This window comes from Danio rerio, chromosome 6, assembly GCF_052040795.2.
Source record: "Danio rerio strain M-AB ecotype USA chromosome 6, GRCz13ab, whole genome shotgun sequence".
In the NCBI taxonomy this organism is placed as follows: Eukaryota; Metazoa; Chordata; class Actinopteri; order Cypriniformes; family Danionidae; genus Danio; species Danio rerio.
The window spans coordinates 61002501-61017500 of record NC_141026.1 but is presented as its reverse complement, the minus strand read 5'-3'; the positions used below and the strand labels follow the sequence as shown (position 1 = coordinate 61017500).

The 15000-nt window shown below is 42.7% G+C and overlaps 1 protein-coding gene and 1 long non-coding RNA gene across 11 annotated transcripts in view; one reads left to right on the top strand and one right to left on the bottom strand.

The window, feature by feature from the left end:
- Positions 1 to 5956, top strand: part of LOC147843715 (uncharacterized) — a 7261-nt gene extending 1305 nt beyond the window's left edge. The window contains exons 1-3 of the long non-coding RNA XR_015494406.1: positions 1 to 1901; positions 3056 to 4907; positions 5383 to 5956. The exon at positions 1 to 1901 is cut by the window's left edge and continues 1305 nt beyond it. This is a non-coding gene — a long non-coding RNA (uncharacterized LOC147843715). The remainder of the gene's footprint in view (positions 1902 to 3055; positions 4908 to 5382) is intronic.
- The window catches only part of arhgap9 (Rho GTPase activating protein 9), a 99964-nt gene that overhangs the window by 55074 nt on the left and 29890 nt on the right, over positions 1 to 15000 (bottom strand). For 8 of the 10 annotated variants that reach the window (XR_015494313.2, XM_087258183.2, XM_087258177.2 and 5 more), the window contains exons 4-5: positions 11836 to 12063; positions 8986 to 9075 (exon numbers count right to left, since the gene is read on the bottom strand). Coding sequence is in view for 7 of the 10 variants with exons in the window: in XM_087258183.2 (XP_087114309.1) it covers positions 8986 to 9075; positions 11836 to 12063 (318 nt within the window). In the remaining 3 variants the exon portion in view is untranslated. Of the gene's footprint in view, positions 1 to 900; positions 1038 to 8985; positions 9076 to 11835; positions 12064 to 15000 lie in introns of those variants that run through there. The other 2 variants (XM_087258185.1, XM_087258186.1) reach the window with 2 other exon arrangements.

Below are 15000 nucleotides of genomic sequence, written 5' to 3'. Positions count from 1 at the left end.
ATCTGATCTCATATGAAGAAAGAGATCGTGATGATATATGATGATGCGTGCAGTTGCAGCAGTGCTGACCCAATTCTTATGGCGGAGCCCTGAATTTGTAATATAGTAATGTATTTAATTTATTTTATTTTGTTTTGGAAGCAAAAATAAAAATGGATGGAAATTCAAGCAAGTGTCGCACGTCTAAGAACATTACCTGCTGGGGACAGCGAAATCAGCAAGGAATTCGCTGTAACAGGTACATTTTGAAGCCCTTTCCCTTCACACTCTGTTTCAAGGGCCAAGGGGAGGGGGAAGGGGTACGAAAATAAAATTGGGATTGGGCCTTATTTATCCACACACACAAACACTCTCTCTCTCACACACACACTGACTCACACACAACCACACACACACACACACACACACACACACACTCCAAACAATAGCAGATAGAGTCATAGTGAAACCAGCCGTTTAATATTCAGCTGAATCTCAGAGAAATGAAGCAGAAAGAGCAGAAGAGACATCACTAAACCTCTCAGTACAGACACACACACACAACACACGACACACTCATTCAGTACAACAAACTTCACATCCTAATACCCTAATAAACAAACATTACTATCACTTTACAATGACGATGCATTAGTTCATACACCAGTCAACATCAACAGCACACATCACATCTGTCAGACATTCATCTTCATCAACACTAACTAAATATACATATTAATACATGATCTAATAGTGAACATGGGCTGTTATTCAGCTTGTTAATGTTAGCTGACTCCTAATGTATTAACTAACACATCCTCATCATAAAGCCATACAGAGAGATTAAATACAGCAGTACACTGATATTCCCTCAATATCAGCACTGTCAGATGTAAACTCAAAACATCTCGCTGGACTTACAGCTCAGCAGATCTGCAGTGTCCGTCAGATGATCATTCGGGTTTAATGGTGTCTTCATGAAGTCCCACACACACACACACACACACACACGACACACTGCTCTGGCAGTCTATAAGCGCTTGACTTCCCCCTCGCAGGAGGAAGACGCTGCATCACGCTTTATTTCTCACTGCAACCGTTTGTGTTAATCAGGAAGTTGTGTTGTGAAGGGTGTGAAAGTCACACGTGTGTGAAGAAGCATATTAGTGACCTGATCAGCCAGCTACTGTTCATTATACTGTACCACACAGCATGAGGAACAAGCTTAGATACACCTGTAGAAAACACACTCTTTCATCTCTCAGAGACTTGCACAAGGTTTTATATATTCGCACCAGACACGTTCTTGCAAACACTCCACATCTCGAGAAAAATACTGTGCATTTCTGAGTGTGTCTTACACTGGTGAGTGGGCTTGACAAACCACCTGTAGAAAACACACTCTTTTATGTCTCTGACACTTTATCAGACACTTCTTGGTACCAAGTTGTACATTTGCACTAGACACTTTCTTAGGGCGCTGAATTGGGCTCAGGTGCAGTTCAGTTGGCTGGTCCTGGCCCGGTTGGAAGAGGTGTGCCTGAGTGCGGTTCACTTGGGCTTTGGTGCGGTACGCTTGTAGTGTGAGTGCAAAGTGTGCCTGAGCCCGAAACTGAAGACGAGACATGACTTTAAAGCCTGGTTTATACTTCTGCGTCAAGTGACCGGCGTAACCCAGGGTGCATGTGTTACAGAGTTTCAATTACACTCTGTTAAAATTATAACATTTTCAAATTATATTGTGATTTTTATTTATTTAAAGATTTTATTTCATATTTGTGAATTTTATCATTTTGAGAACGCATTTTGGAGTCATTTTCATTTATTTACCATGGCAATGTTCAACCTGCACATCACCCCTTTTTGTACCTCTTGTGTTGCCGTAGTTCGTCTTTTCCCCTCCCCCCTCACAATGCTGCTGTGTATTAATCAAGCCGCAACCTCCCGCTCTCCCTCAGGAAGCCAATACGGAAGTAACTAAAACTGCAATTCATCTGAAATTCCGCTAGTCCTGGCCGCTCCTGCTCCAAAACAGAGCAAATTTCAATTGAGCCCACTGTTAGAATGGCCAACTTTACAGCAGAAAAAGGTGTTTACAGCCTGACACAAACAAAGATTTTGGTTCATACAGGTAATATTACCCTTCATGACAACTGTGAGGGGGGTGAATATTTTTATAACTCATCCGTTTCCTTTATATTAAGTTATATTTAGTTTGCATAATTAAGGGAGTGGCCACTTGAGTGACAGCTAGGTCTCACTGGTCGCCGTCACGTCACCTCAGCTGAATCCTGCAGATTAGCCACTGAACTCGCATATTTATCGTATTTCTGTGTGTTTTTATGTGGCTTTACACAGTCGACTGCCTTTTGGACTTGTTTCCTACAATTATTAGATGGCATGGCATGCTGAGTGAACTTAATTGTGCTCACAAACCATTCACGTGGCCTCCGTTTCCCATGTGAGTAAAGTTCTATACTTATATACCATCTCTATACATGTATTTGTTTTATTTAAGATCCTTTATCGTTTATATTTAGAGCTGTAATGCACTCCAGAATCTGTCAGATTGATTAGCTGCAGGCTCTAGATCAGTCATCTGAAGCGTTGTCATACAGTGTTATGCTGGATTTCATCAATAGTCTTACATTAACTAATACAGACTATATCTGAAGTGTTTGGAAGTAATTCGCGTTTTCCTCCTGTTGAAAAACGTCATAAGAACAATGTTTAGTGGCTCAATGTGTTACAGCAGTGTTTTTAAAAGTCTAAACACTTTATTGATATAGTGTACAACCAAGCACAAGTGGTCAGAACACAAACGAGTCACAGGTGATAAAGTATTAAGCATTTCTCCCAAAGTAAAGTGTGTCTGAACCAGGTCCAAGCTAAATGCTAGCAGGTGTCTGTAGCTTCGCTCACTCTCCGCCTCTTTGCCCTTGTTTGGTATCCCGTCGTGGGTGTGATGACGCGTGACCAAAATGGCGACGGTTGGCCGCGCCTACTTGTGGCTTCTTTTGTGCTCTTCAGAAACCTATGGGTGACGTCACGGACACTACATCCATATATTTTACAGTCTATGGTATTGATGAGGGTAGGTTGTGCAGAGCGTTGCTCCTGATTGTATTTCATATTTCTATCGTTCTAAAGCAAGTGTTTATCATTTTTATGAAAACTATATTACTTATTATATATTATATTATGTCACGTTAGGCGTGATCAAAACAGAGAAACAAAAAGTGTGCGGATCCAAGTGCAGATTATTTATTTACAGTGCATCAAACAAGGTGATCAGAATACAAAGTAACAAACAAACGACAAAACCAGAAACTAAAACAGAGACAAGGCTCAGGAAAGCAAGACAAGGAAGACAAACGACGCGATAACAAACAACGGTGGAATGATGGAATATATAGTCCAGATAATCAACGGTAACACAGAACAGATGTGATGACAGATCAGTGTATGCGTTCCGGTGTATGCGCGTGGTTAGTATGGAATTGTAGTCTTTCTGGGATGCTGTAGTGCCTTCTGAGTCCTGATGCACTACAGCGCCCTCAGGTGGTCACTGACAGATGTGACAATATTATGGCTGTTTCTCAATTCCAAGAACGCAGAGAACGGACTTGCGAAGAACGAACTCAGGAGATCGCGAGGGCAGAGAACGCGTCCTGTGAGAAATGAGATGCTGCGTTCTTCCTGATGGTCACGTGACCTTTATGCATTTTAAATGGAAATTATTTAAACATTACAGCATTCATACAACGATTTATTGTTTCCCCCCTCTTCAAAATATATACTTTGCACAAAAGCAATAGAAATATACCCTGCACTATATAAATAAAACTAATTTTAATACGAATTTCAGCAAACAAACACCCTTAATGTGTTTATTCCTTTATTAAGATGTTCATTAATGTTTACTTTCACCGTTTCATTTAGGGAAACTCCTGAGGTAAATAAGTCATATCTCTGAACTTTAATAATAAATCTAAATAAAATGCTGCGCTTCCCATCTCCAGTCGCAATGACTTCTGGGACTTCCAGAGCGAGTTCGGTGCTCAACTCTGCATCAGTGCGTCCTCGATATCAAGATCACATCCGGGAAGTTTCACGCGTCCTCCGTACTTGCGGTCTTGAGTATTGGAACTGAACTTAGGCAGCTGATGATGACGCTGCACGAGAACACGAGGACGCAAGACTACTGAAAAACGCATATTGAGAAACAGCCTTTGTATTATATTACATACATACTATATTTTCTAGAGATTAACAAAAGTGCTAACAGCATGGCAGATTGCCATTTTGTCTTCATGTTGCTTCGTTTCTCAGTGCGAAAACTCTGTTATTTTGTGTAAATAGGGGTCGGATGTGCAGGACAGCCAGAAGACAACGTGTTTGTGTTAAATTGTCTTCTCCAGGACTAAATAAAGTGGAGGAAAGCAGCTCTTGGTGTCGTCTCGATGTCATTGAGTGAAAGTAGATATGTTACACATGCAACGCGCACAGCTGTGCATTTATACTTCTGCGCTGTCTCTGTTGGTCTGCATTAACACTTCTGAAACGCTAGTTGGCAGTGAGGATTTTATGTTCCTCTGTATCGAGTTTCTTCTCCGCCGTCACGTCACCTCAGCTGAATCCTGCAGATTAGCCACTGAACTCGGCATATTTATCGTATTTTGTGTTGTTTTATGTGGCTTTACACAGTCAGTTGCCTTTTGGACTTGTTTCCTACAATTATCAGATGATATGGCATGCTGAGTGCACTTAATTGTGCTCACAAACCATTCACATGGCCTCCGTTTCCCATGTGAGTAAAGTTCTATACTTATATACCATCTCCATACATGTATTTGTTTTATTTAAGATCATTTATCGTTTATATTTAGAGCTGTAAAGCACTCCAGAATCTGACGAATTGATTAGCTGTAGGCTCTAGATCAGTCATCTGAAGTGTTGTCATACAGTGTTATGCTGGATTTCATCAATAGTCTCACAGTAACTAACACAGACTATATCTGAAGTGTTTGGAAGTAATTTGCGTTTTCCTCCTGTTGAAAAACGTCATAAGAACAATGTTTAGTGGCTCAGTGTATTACAGCAGTGTTTTTAAAAGACTAAACACTTTTAAAAGACAACAGAACACAAACGAGTCGCAGGTGATAAAGTATTAAGCGTTTCTCCCAAAGTAAAGTGTGTCTGAACCAGGTCCAAGCTAAATGCCAGCAGGTGTCTGTAGCTCCGCCCACTCTCCGCCTCTTTGCCCTTGTTTGGTCTCCCGCCGTGGGTGAGATGACGCACGAACAAAATGGCGACGGTTGGCCGCGCCTACTTGTGGCTTCTTTTGTGCTCTTTAGAAACCTATGGGTGACGTCACAGACACTACCTCCATATATTTTACAGTCTATGGGACCAACGCACACTCACGTTAATTTCATCGCTAGAAAATCTAAACGTGATTGTGAAATCTGGCGTACGCACAAAAACTTTGCGTTGATACATGAGGCCCCTGGGACCAATGTGAGGATCTTGTTTGTTGACTTCAGCTCAGCTTTTAACACTATCATCATTGTTGGTCAGTGTTATTATTATTATTGTTAATATGCTCACTAAATATAAAGCTAGCACATCACTCGGATGATTAGGATGGAATAGAGTTCACAGGGTTTCTGCAGGTTTCAGATTTAAGACTGTTTAAGACCTTTCCAGGACCATTATGAATACAATTTCAGACTTCTGCAGCGTTAAACACTAAGCATTTCTAACTGGTCCCCTCCAAAAACAATCTGATTTTGTTATTACTTAGCCACATATTTTAAATTATGGGTCAAAACAAGCAAACTCTGATTGACTTTAAAAACTTGAGTTATTAAACTGTACTTTTGATAAAGGTTTTATTGAGATGTATTGTGGCTGACTGGATGAGTGTTGGCCTGATTGGAAAATTAAGACCTGATTAAAATGATTTAAGCCCAACAAGACAATTTTAGTGAATTTAAGACTTTTTAAGGCCTAAAATTTAGTTTTTCTTTTAATTAAGGACAGCAACACAGTGGCTCAGTGGTTAGCACTGTCACCTTACAGCAGGGGGTGTCCAAACTTGGTCCTGGAGGGCTGGTGTCCTGCAGATTTTAGCTCCAACTTGCTTCAACACACCTGCATGGATGTTTCTAGAAAGCCTGGTAAGAGCTTGATTAGCTAGCCCAGGTGTGTCTGATTGTGGTTGGAACTAAACTTTGCAGGACACCGGCCCTCCAGGACAGAGTGTAGACACCCTTGCCTTACAGCAAGAAGGTCACTGGTTCGAGCCTCAGCTGGGTCAGTTGGCATTTCTGTGTGGAGTTTGCATGTTCTCCCTGTGTTGGCGTGAGTTTCCTCCGGGTGCTCCGGTTTCAGTCCAAACACATGCGCTATAGGGGAATTGATTAACTAAATGGGCTGTAGTGTATGATTGTGTGTGTGTGTGTGTGAATGAATGAGTGTGTATGGGTGTTTCCCTGTACTGGGTTGCAGCTGGAAGTGCATCTGCTGTGTCAAACATATACTGGAAGAGTTGGCGGTTCATTCATCCCCTGATGAATAAAAGAACTAAGCTGAAGGAAAATGAATGAATGATTGAAATTCAAGAATTTTTAAGACGCCGGCACACCCTGGTTCAGTCAAAGCAAGGTGAATCCACCTTCAGCTACTGCGCCCCCTGCTGCTGGAATCAGCTTAATCAAAAAAAGGCTTTTAAAAGCACTTGTTCAGCTGTGCCTTTACTGAATGAGCACTGTGCTACATACACCAGACTGCATTATCGGTGTCTTTCTTTCTTTTCTTTTTCCGCTATTCCCTTAAATCCTGTTTTAATTTTAATCTGTTTTTAATCACAGGGTGTAATAACAATAACAAAAGAAAACAAACTAAATTATTTAAAAAAGTGTAATGTTCCTTCACATCCTGAAATGATCATATTAAAGGAATCTGAAATCTGTTTTAGAGACCCACTAAATGAATTTAGACAAATAAATAAATAAACGAATAAGAATAAGCGTCAGTAAGCCTAATCCCCTTTTTCATTTGGCCGTGTTTCCTTTTCTAATCCGTGACATGAGCAGATTCTCCTGCACCGGCCAATCCAGAATGTGTGTGTGTGTGTGTGTGTGTGTTGAGGCTAAACAATCTGTTCAAGCACGAGCGAGTGTGTTGGGGTTTCTAATGTTCTTGTTCTTATTAATCTCAGCTGAACGGGCAGTAATGGACATTCTATAGTCAAACACTGAGCAGTGCTGCATCTCCTGCTGATCTATTTCTTACACACACACACACACACACATATACACACACACACACATATACACACACACACACTTGTTCCCATAGACGTAATGATTTTTATACTGTACAGATTGCATATTCTCTCTACTCCAGGGTTGAAATTAACCTTTTTGCTTGGTAGCACCGGTGCTCCTCACTTTAAAAATGTAGGCGCGTCAGCCAAAATTTAGTCACACACAGCAATTATAAGCACCGTTACTACAAGAAAATAGATTTTTATAACATAACTGAGTGACCAAAAGATAAACGGAGCGCTCACTGGCCCTGCACACACTGCTGGACATGAATGAATCTGTTAATGATATAACTGTGCTGTTCTCACGGGTGCTGTCTGATATTGCACTGATGCTTTTGACATATACTGTACCTTATTATATGCATACGTCATGTTAATAGCAATACCGGTCTTTATGAGTAGCGATGTTAGTTTACTCAGTGTAAGCCCGTTTGCGATGATGTACGTGGTGTTCAATTTGACATATATCTGCCACTTGCACGGCGGACAGCATCTGGCGATTATATGAAGGATTAAACAGAAGCTCTGTGTGTGAAGCTCTCGATGTGGCAAACAGTTACCTGAAAACTCCATCCCACAGACTTTTCATAGTGGACTTGAAGCCAACAGAAGTGTTTTATCCACTCTCGGAAAAGTGTAGATGGTGGATTAACATTCAGCACATGGTCACTAGTAAGATGTGTCATTATTTGTAACTTTAGATGGTTTCTAAAACTAAATCTGTCAGTGTTATCTTCATTCTCATCTTCAGCGCTTTAGTTTTTCGTGGTAGTAGCTCTCTCTGTCATCCCAAGCCAGAATGCATTGACTGAGTGATTGACAGCTGATATTTCAGTGCTAGAGCAGTGGTGGGCCAATAAGAAGAGCGCGAAGGTGGGGCAAGCATTACGGACTTGGCTTTGTTTACAGCAGCAAGTTGACATGACAACTGTTTTAAACCAGTCCTGAGTGCTGCGTTTCAAGTGCAGAGATGCATTCTGCCTGAATGTCTCCCGAATCAGTGCATGTGCTGAACATTTTGCAGTAAAAACTGGTCGCACACAACAATTTTAATGCACTCGCACACATGCTCCCAAATATATTTTGAGGTCGCATAGATAAAATTTCGGGCGCATATGTGACCAAAATAGTCGCAATTTCGAGCCCTGCACTCCTAAACACAGGCATCACAGGAAACAATCCACATTTTCATTCATTCATTCATTTTCCTTCGGCTTCGTCCCTTTATTCATCAGGGGTCGCCACAGCAGAATGAACCGCCGACTATTCCAGCATATGTTTTACGCAGCAGATGCCCTTCCAGCTGCAACCCAGTACTAGGAAACACCCATACACATAACACACACGGAATCATACACTACAGCCAATTTAGTTCATCAAATCCCGCATGTGTTTGGACTGTAGGGGAAACCAGAGCACCCGGAGGAAACCCACGTCAACATGGGAGAACATGCAAACTCCACAGAGAAACATCCAACAAATTCAGCCCAGACTCGAACCAGCGACCATACTGCTGTGAGGCCACCGTGCTGCCAGAATCCACATTTTTACATTTTCAACATTTGATTTAAAATAAAATCAAAAAAATTGGTCCTCACAAAGTAAGGAATGCAAGGTACACACACATACACTCACACACACACACAGAGTTATGATCTGTAAATGTGTACCCTGTGCATCGAGCTGCTTCCTGTGCTTTGTAAGGGCAGTGACAGGAGTCTGATGTCCCGCTGAACCGTCCCAGCATGCACTGCATTGACCTACAAACACACGAGAGACTGTTGGTTGATATTGGTTGTCTGTGATTGGTTGATTGTCTCTATATGATTGGCAGACTGTGATTAATTGTCTGCAATTGGTTGAATAGCTGTCTGTTACTGACAGTCTGTGATTGGTTGACTGGTTGTGATTGGCAGTCTGTGCATCGCAGTCTGTAATTGCCTGTCTGTCAGTGATTGTCATTGATTGGTACTCTGTGATTGGTTGATTGGCTGTCAGTGATTGTCATTGATTGGCACTCTGTGATTGGTTAACTGGCAGTCAGTGATTGGCTGTCAGTGATTGTCATTGATTGGCACTCTGTGATCGGTTGAATGACAGTCAGTGATTGGCTGTCAGTGATTGCCAGTGATTGGCACTCTGTGATTGGTTGATTGGCTGTCAGTGATTGGCTGTCAGTGATTGCCAGTGATTGGCACTCTGTGATTGATTGGCTGTCAGTGATTGGCTGTCAGTGTTTGTCATTGATTGGCACTCGGTGATTGGTTGATTGGCTGTCAGTGATTGGCTGTCAGTGATTGACATTGATTGGCACTCGGTGATTGGTTGATTGGCTGTCAGTGATTGGCTGTCAGTGATTGACATTGATTGGCACTCTGTGATTGGTTGATTGGCTGTCAGTGATTGGCTGTCAGTGACTGGCACTCTGTGATTGATTGATTGGCTGTCAGTGATTGGCTGTCAGTGAGTGTCAGTAATTGGCACTCTGTGATTGGTCGATTGGCTGTCAGTGATTGGCTGTCAGTGATTGGCACTCTGTGATTGGTTGATTGGCTGTCAGTGTTTGTCATTGATTGGCACTCGGTGATTGGTTGATTGGCTGTCAGTGATTGGCTGTCAGTGATTGACATTGATTGGCACTCTGTGATGGGTTGATTGGCTGTCAGTGATTGGCTGTCAGTGATTGGCACTCTGTGATTGGTTGATTGGCTGTCAGTGATTGTCATTGATTGGAACTCTGTGATTGGTTAATTGGCTGTCAGTGATTGTCATTGATTGGTACTCTGTGATTGGTTGATTGGCTGTCAGTGATTGTCATTGATTGGCACTCTGTGATTGGTTGATTGGCTGTCAGTGATTGGCTGTCAGTGAGTGTCAGTAATAGGCACTCTGTGATTGGTCGATTGGCTGTCAGTGATTGGCTGTCAGTGATTGGCACTCTGTGATTGGTTGATTGGCTGTCAGTGATTGGCTGTCAGTGATTGACATTGATTGGTACTCTGATTGGTTGATTGGCTGTCAGTGATTGGCTGTCAGTGAGTGTCAGTAATTGGCACTCTGTGATTGGTAGATTGGCTGTCAGTGATTGGCTGTCAGTGATTGGCACTCTGTGATTGGTTGATTGGCTGTCAGTGATTGACATTGATTGGCACTCTGTGATTGGTTGATTGGCTGTCAGTGATTGGCACTCTGTGATTGATTGATTGGCTGTCAGTGATTGGCTGTCAGTGAGTGTCAGTAATTGGCACTCTGTGATTGGTCGATTGGCTGTCAGTGATTGGCTGTCAGTGATTGGCACTCTGTGATTGGTTGATTGGCTGTCAGTGTTTGTCATTGATTGGCACTCGGTGATTGGTTGATTGGCTGTCAGTGATTGGCTGTCAGTGATTGACATTGATTGGCACTCTGTGATTGGTTGATTGGCTGTCAGTGATTGGCTGTCAGTGATTGTCATTGATTGGAACTCTGTGATTGGTTAATTGGCTGTCAGTGATTGTCATTGATTGGTACTCTGTGATTGGTTGATTGGCTGTCAGTGATTGTCATTGATTGGCACTCTGTGATTGGTTGATTGGCTGTCAGTGATTGGCTGTCAGTGATTGTCATTGATTGGTACTCTGTGATTGGTTGATTGGCTGTCAGTGATTGTCTTTGATTGGCACTCTGTGATTGGTTGATTGGCTGTCAGTGATTGGCTGTCAGTGAGTGTCAGTAATAGGCACTCTGTGATTGGTCGATTGGCTGTCAGTGATTGGCTGTCAGTGATTGGCACTCTGTGATTGGTTGATTGGCTGTCAGTGATTGGCTGTCAGTGATTGACATTGATTGGTACTCTGATTGGTTGATTGGCTGTCAGTGATTGGCTGTCAGTGAGTGTCAGTAATTGGCACTCTGTGATTGGTAGATTGGCTGTCAGTGATTGGCTGTCAGTGATTGGCACTCTGTGATTGGTTGATTGGCTGTCAGTGATTGACATTGATTGGTACTCTGATTGGTTGATTGGCTGTCAGTGATTGGCTGTCAGTGATTGTCATTGATTGGTACTCTGTGATTGGTTGATTGGCTGTCAGTGATTGGCTGTCAGTGATTGACATTGATTGGTACTCTGTGATTGGTTGATTGGCTGTCAGTGATTGTCATTGATTGGCACTCTGTGATTGGTTAATTGGCTGTCAGTGATTGTCATGGATTGGTACTCTGTGATTGGTTGATTGGCGGTCAGTGATTGTCATTGATTGGCCCTCCGTGATTGGTTGATTGGCTGTCAGTGATTGCCATTGATTGGCACTCTGTGATTGGTTGATTGGCTGTCAGTGATTGGCTGTCAGTGAGTGTCAGTGATTGGCACTCTGTGATTGGTCGATTGGCTGTCAGTGATTGGCTGTCAGTGAGTGTCAGTGATTGGCACTCTGTGATTGGTCAATTGGCTGTCAGTGATTGGCTGTCAGTGAGTGTCAGTGATTGGCACTCTGTGATTGGTTGATTGGCATTCAGTGATTTTCTGTCAGTGTTTATCTCACCTGTTGGCTGTGGTTGGTCTGTCGGGCTCGCCGTGGGGGCTTCCAGGAGCGCTCTTTGGTGTCGGTGTTGATGTAGTAGCAGCGTCCGGTTGCAGGATCGCAGTACTGCTCCCACTGCTGCAGCGTCTGCAGGGGCTTCTGACCGGGCAGCGGCGATGGAGGCTCCGACCACTGACGCCGCCCCGCCTCCGACAGGGAACTTTGGGAAATGTAGGCTGATGATGAGAGCTGGGGAAAAACATACAAACAAATGGAGTTTCACTGAGAATCCTGCAGATTCTGGCCTTGTGCTCTGCTTTTCACCTGCCAGCACTGTAAACAAACACTGTGCTCTGGAGTGCTGTAAAGTACGCCATCATTTTTGTGGTCCCCCGAACCCAGTTTGCCCCACCAGAGCGAGCTGAGGCCCGCTCTGTCACGGTACACTTTCAGATTTAACCCTCAGCTGGATGTTTTCATTCACTTAGAGCTGTGTTACACACTGCACAGAAGCTCATCTTCAAAAACCCATAATAGGTGCTCTTTAAAAGTTGTAGGAAGAAACATCAAATTCCCATAATGCACTTCATAAGCAGAAATATACAAAAATACAATAAAAACACGAGTCACAAAATACGCCAACAGTGTATTCTGTTTAATGAATGATGATCTCTGACCGGTGTGTGTTTAATTAGTCTAATTAGGAGGTGTGCAGATTATCCAGGTTGAACAGAGGTGAAGCTCAGAGTGCATGCTGGGACTGAAAGTGTTCACTGAGAGAGAAAACAGCTCGCAGCCACAACCGTCGAGAGGAAGTGGCTTTAAAACACAAAAAACACACGACATTATGAAACAATGCACACACACACACACATACACACACACACACTGGAGGAAGACAAACCATTAGAAGCAATAAAACAGGCTGAATATAAAAAGCTCTGCTGATGCCATGTGATACACTTTAGGCCAGACGCTCGTCGAGTGCACTTAAAAGCTCCGCCTGATGGATTACGGTGGAGATGTGCATATGGAGGATGTTTTTTGGGGTGAGAACAGTGGATCTGGATTATATAATGCTGTTTGTGTGTGCTGCCATATGGCTGGATGAGAGACATCCACAGACAGACAGCAGGAGTCTCTCTCTCTCTCTCTCTCTCTCTCTCTCTCTCTGTGTTTCCATCTTCCTATTTTTATGCACATTCTGGGATACCGCTTAATGGAAATGCTAAGATGTGCATTCATTTTAAAAATGCACATATAAACATATGCGCACACACAACTGAGTAGGATAAACTTTTTTTTTTAAGATTTAATTTTGGCCTATTTGCCTTTATTAGATAGGACAGTGATGAGACAGGAAGATAAGTTAGAGGGGTGGAAGGGGGGTGTATGGGGATGGTAAATGTACTTGAGCCAGGATTCGAACTCGGGACGCCCTGATGTAGAGATCTGCATGGGACTCATTTTTTAATCCCTCTCCCACCAGGTTTTAGCCTGAACCAGACTACTCTTGGTTATATTCAGTATTTGTTTGCCTGACCCGCCTTGTTCACGCTAACGAGCGAGGGAGAACAAAACCAAATATATATATATATATATATATATATATATATATATATATATATTAGGGGTGTCACGATTTCGATTATTAATTTATGCTCAATTTCGATTAGCGAATCAAAGAATAGAATCGTCGATGCTGCCACGCCCCCATGTCACGTCAGCTTGGCTTGCCAAGCGGGAAAAAAAACAGGCTTGTTGAAGTGCTTGTTAAACTGCAGAAGCAGGAGACCCGTCGACAGAGCTTAAACCCTCTCCTCTTTCAATGAAGTCACCGCTGTGGAAGCATTTTGGATTTCCAGTGAGTTATGTTGACAACGTTCGTGTTGTCGAAAAAAAAAACACAGTTTTGCAAGCTCTGCTATGTACGTATTACGTACGGTTCGTCCGATAGACAACACCGGCATCGCGATCCTTTGCCCGCCCCCATTGCAAATCCGCTGGCGAAAAGTACACACAGTACACACACTCAGATTCTGTTTACACTGTCTTTGTTTTTAAATGGCATTTTAGAACGACAACGATTTGACGTCCACAGCGGCGTGTAGCATTTCTGAGCAGCCCTCTTTCCTCTCTACCTCTGAAAATGCACATCACGTGACCACACAGACACAGACGCACACACAGCCATGCGCTCGAGACAGCAGGTCCAGGCAGTCAGAGGACTGCTTCAATCTTTCACTCACTTGTACTTAGTCATTTTAGCGAACACCTCAGATACTGTTGGCTGGTTCCTGTTGGTTGTGCGTCTTTTTTTACCGACACCATTATAACGACACAGATCACTGCCTATTCACGAGTCCCGCAGAAAAAGAGATTGACAGGTGGTAATTATGTGTGTATCTTGCCTTTATTCATTTACTGTATGATTTGTTTATGGGTAAAACAAAGACCACGCAGGTCAGGTAGTTTAAACGGTAGGCTACAAATAATTAATTGGTCATTAATTAATTAATTATTCATAATCGAAAATCGAATCGTGCCTTTAGAATCGAAAATGTAATCGAATCGAGGATTTGGAGGATCGTGACACCCTTTATATATATATATATATATATATATATATATATATATATATATATATATATATATATATATCCTTCTTCTCCCACTCTTCACACACCGCAGGAGAAATGCCAGCACAGGCTTCCAGTATCCGTAGTTTCAGGTGCTGCACATCTTGTATCTTCACAGCATAGACAACACAGATAGTGTGGCCATTCTTCATCAATAGAAACCTCAAGGCCACTGGATATTTGAGATTGCTGCATGATGATGTGTTTCCCTCTTTATGCACTGTTCCCTGAGTTTTTCCAGCAAGATGGTGGACCACCACATTATGGGTGTCAGGTCCGAGCATTCCAAGATGAACAGTTTCCTGAGAAGTGGATTGGTTGTCGTGGGCCAGTTGAATGTCCTCCAAGGTCTCCCGATCTGACCCCCTTAGACTTTAATCTTTGGGGTCATCTGAAGGCAATTGTCTATGGTGTGAAGATACAAGATGTGCAGCACCTGAAACTGTGGATACTGGAAGCCTGTGCTGGCATTTCTCCTGTGGTGTTGCTATCAGTGTGTGAAGAGTGGAAGAAGAGGGTCGCATTGAAAATCCAACACAATGGGCAG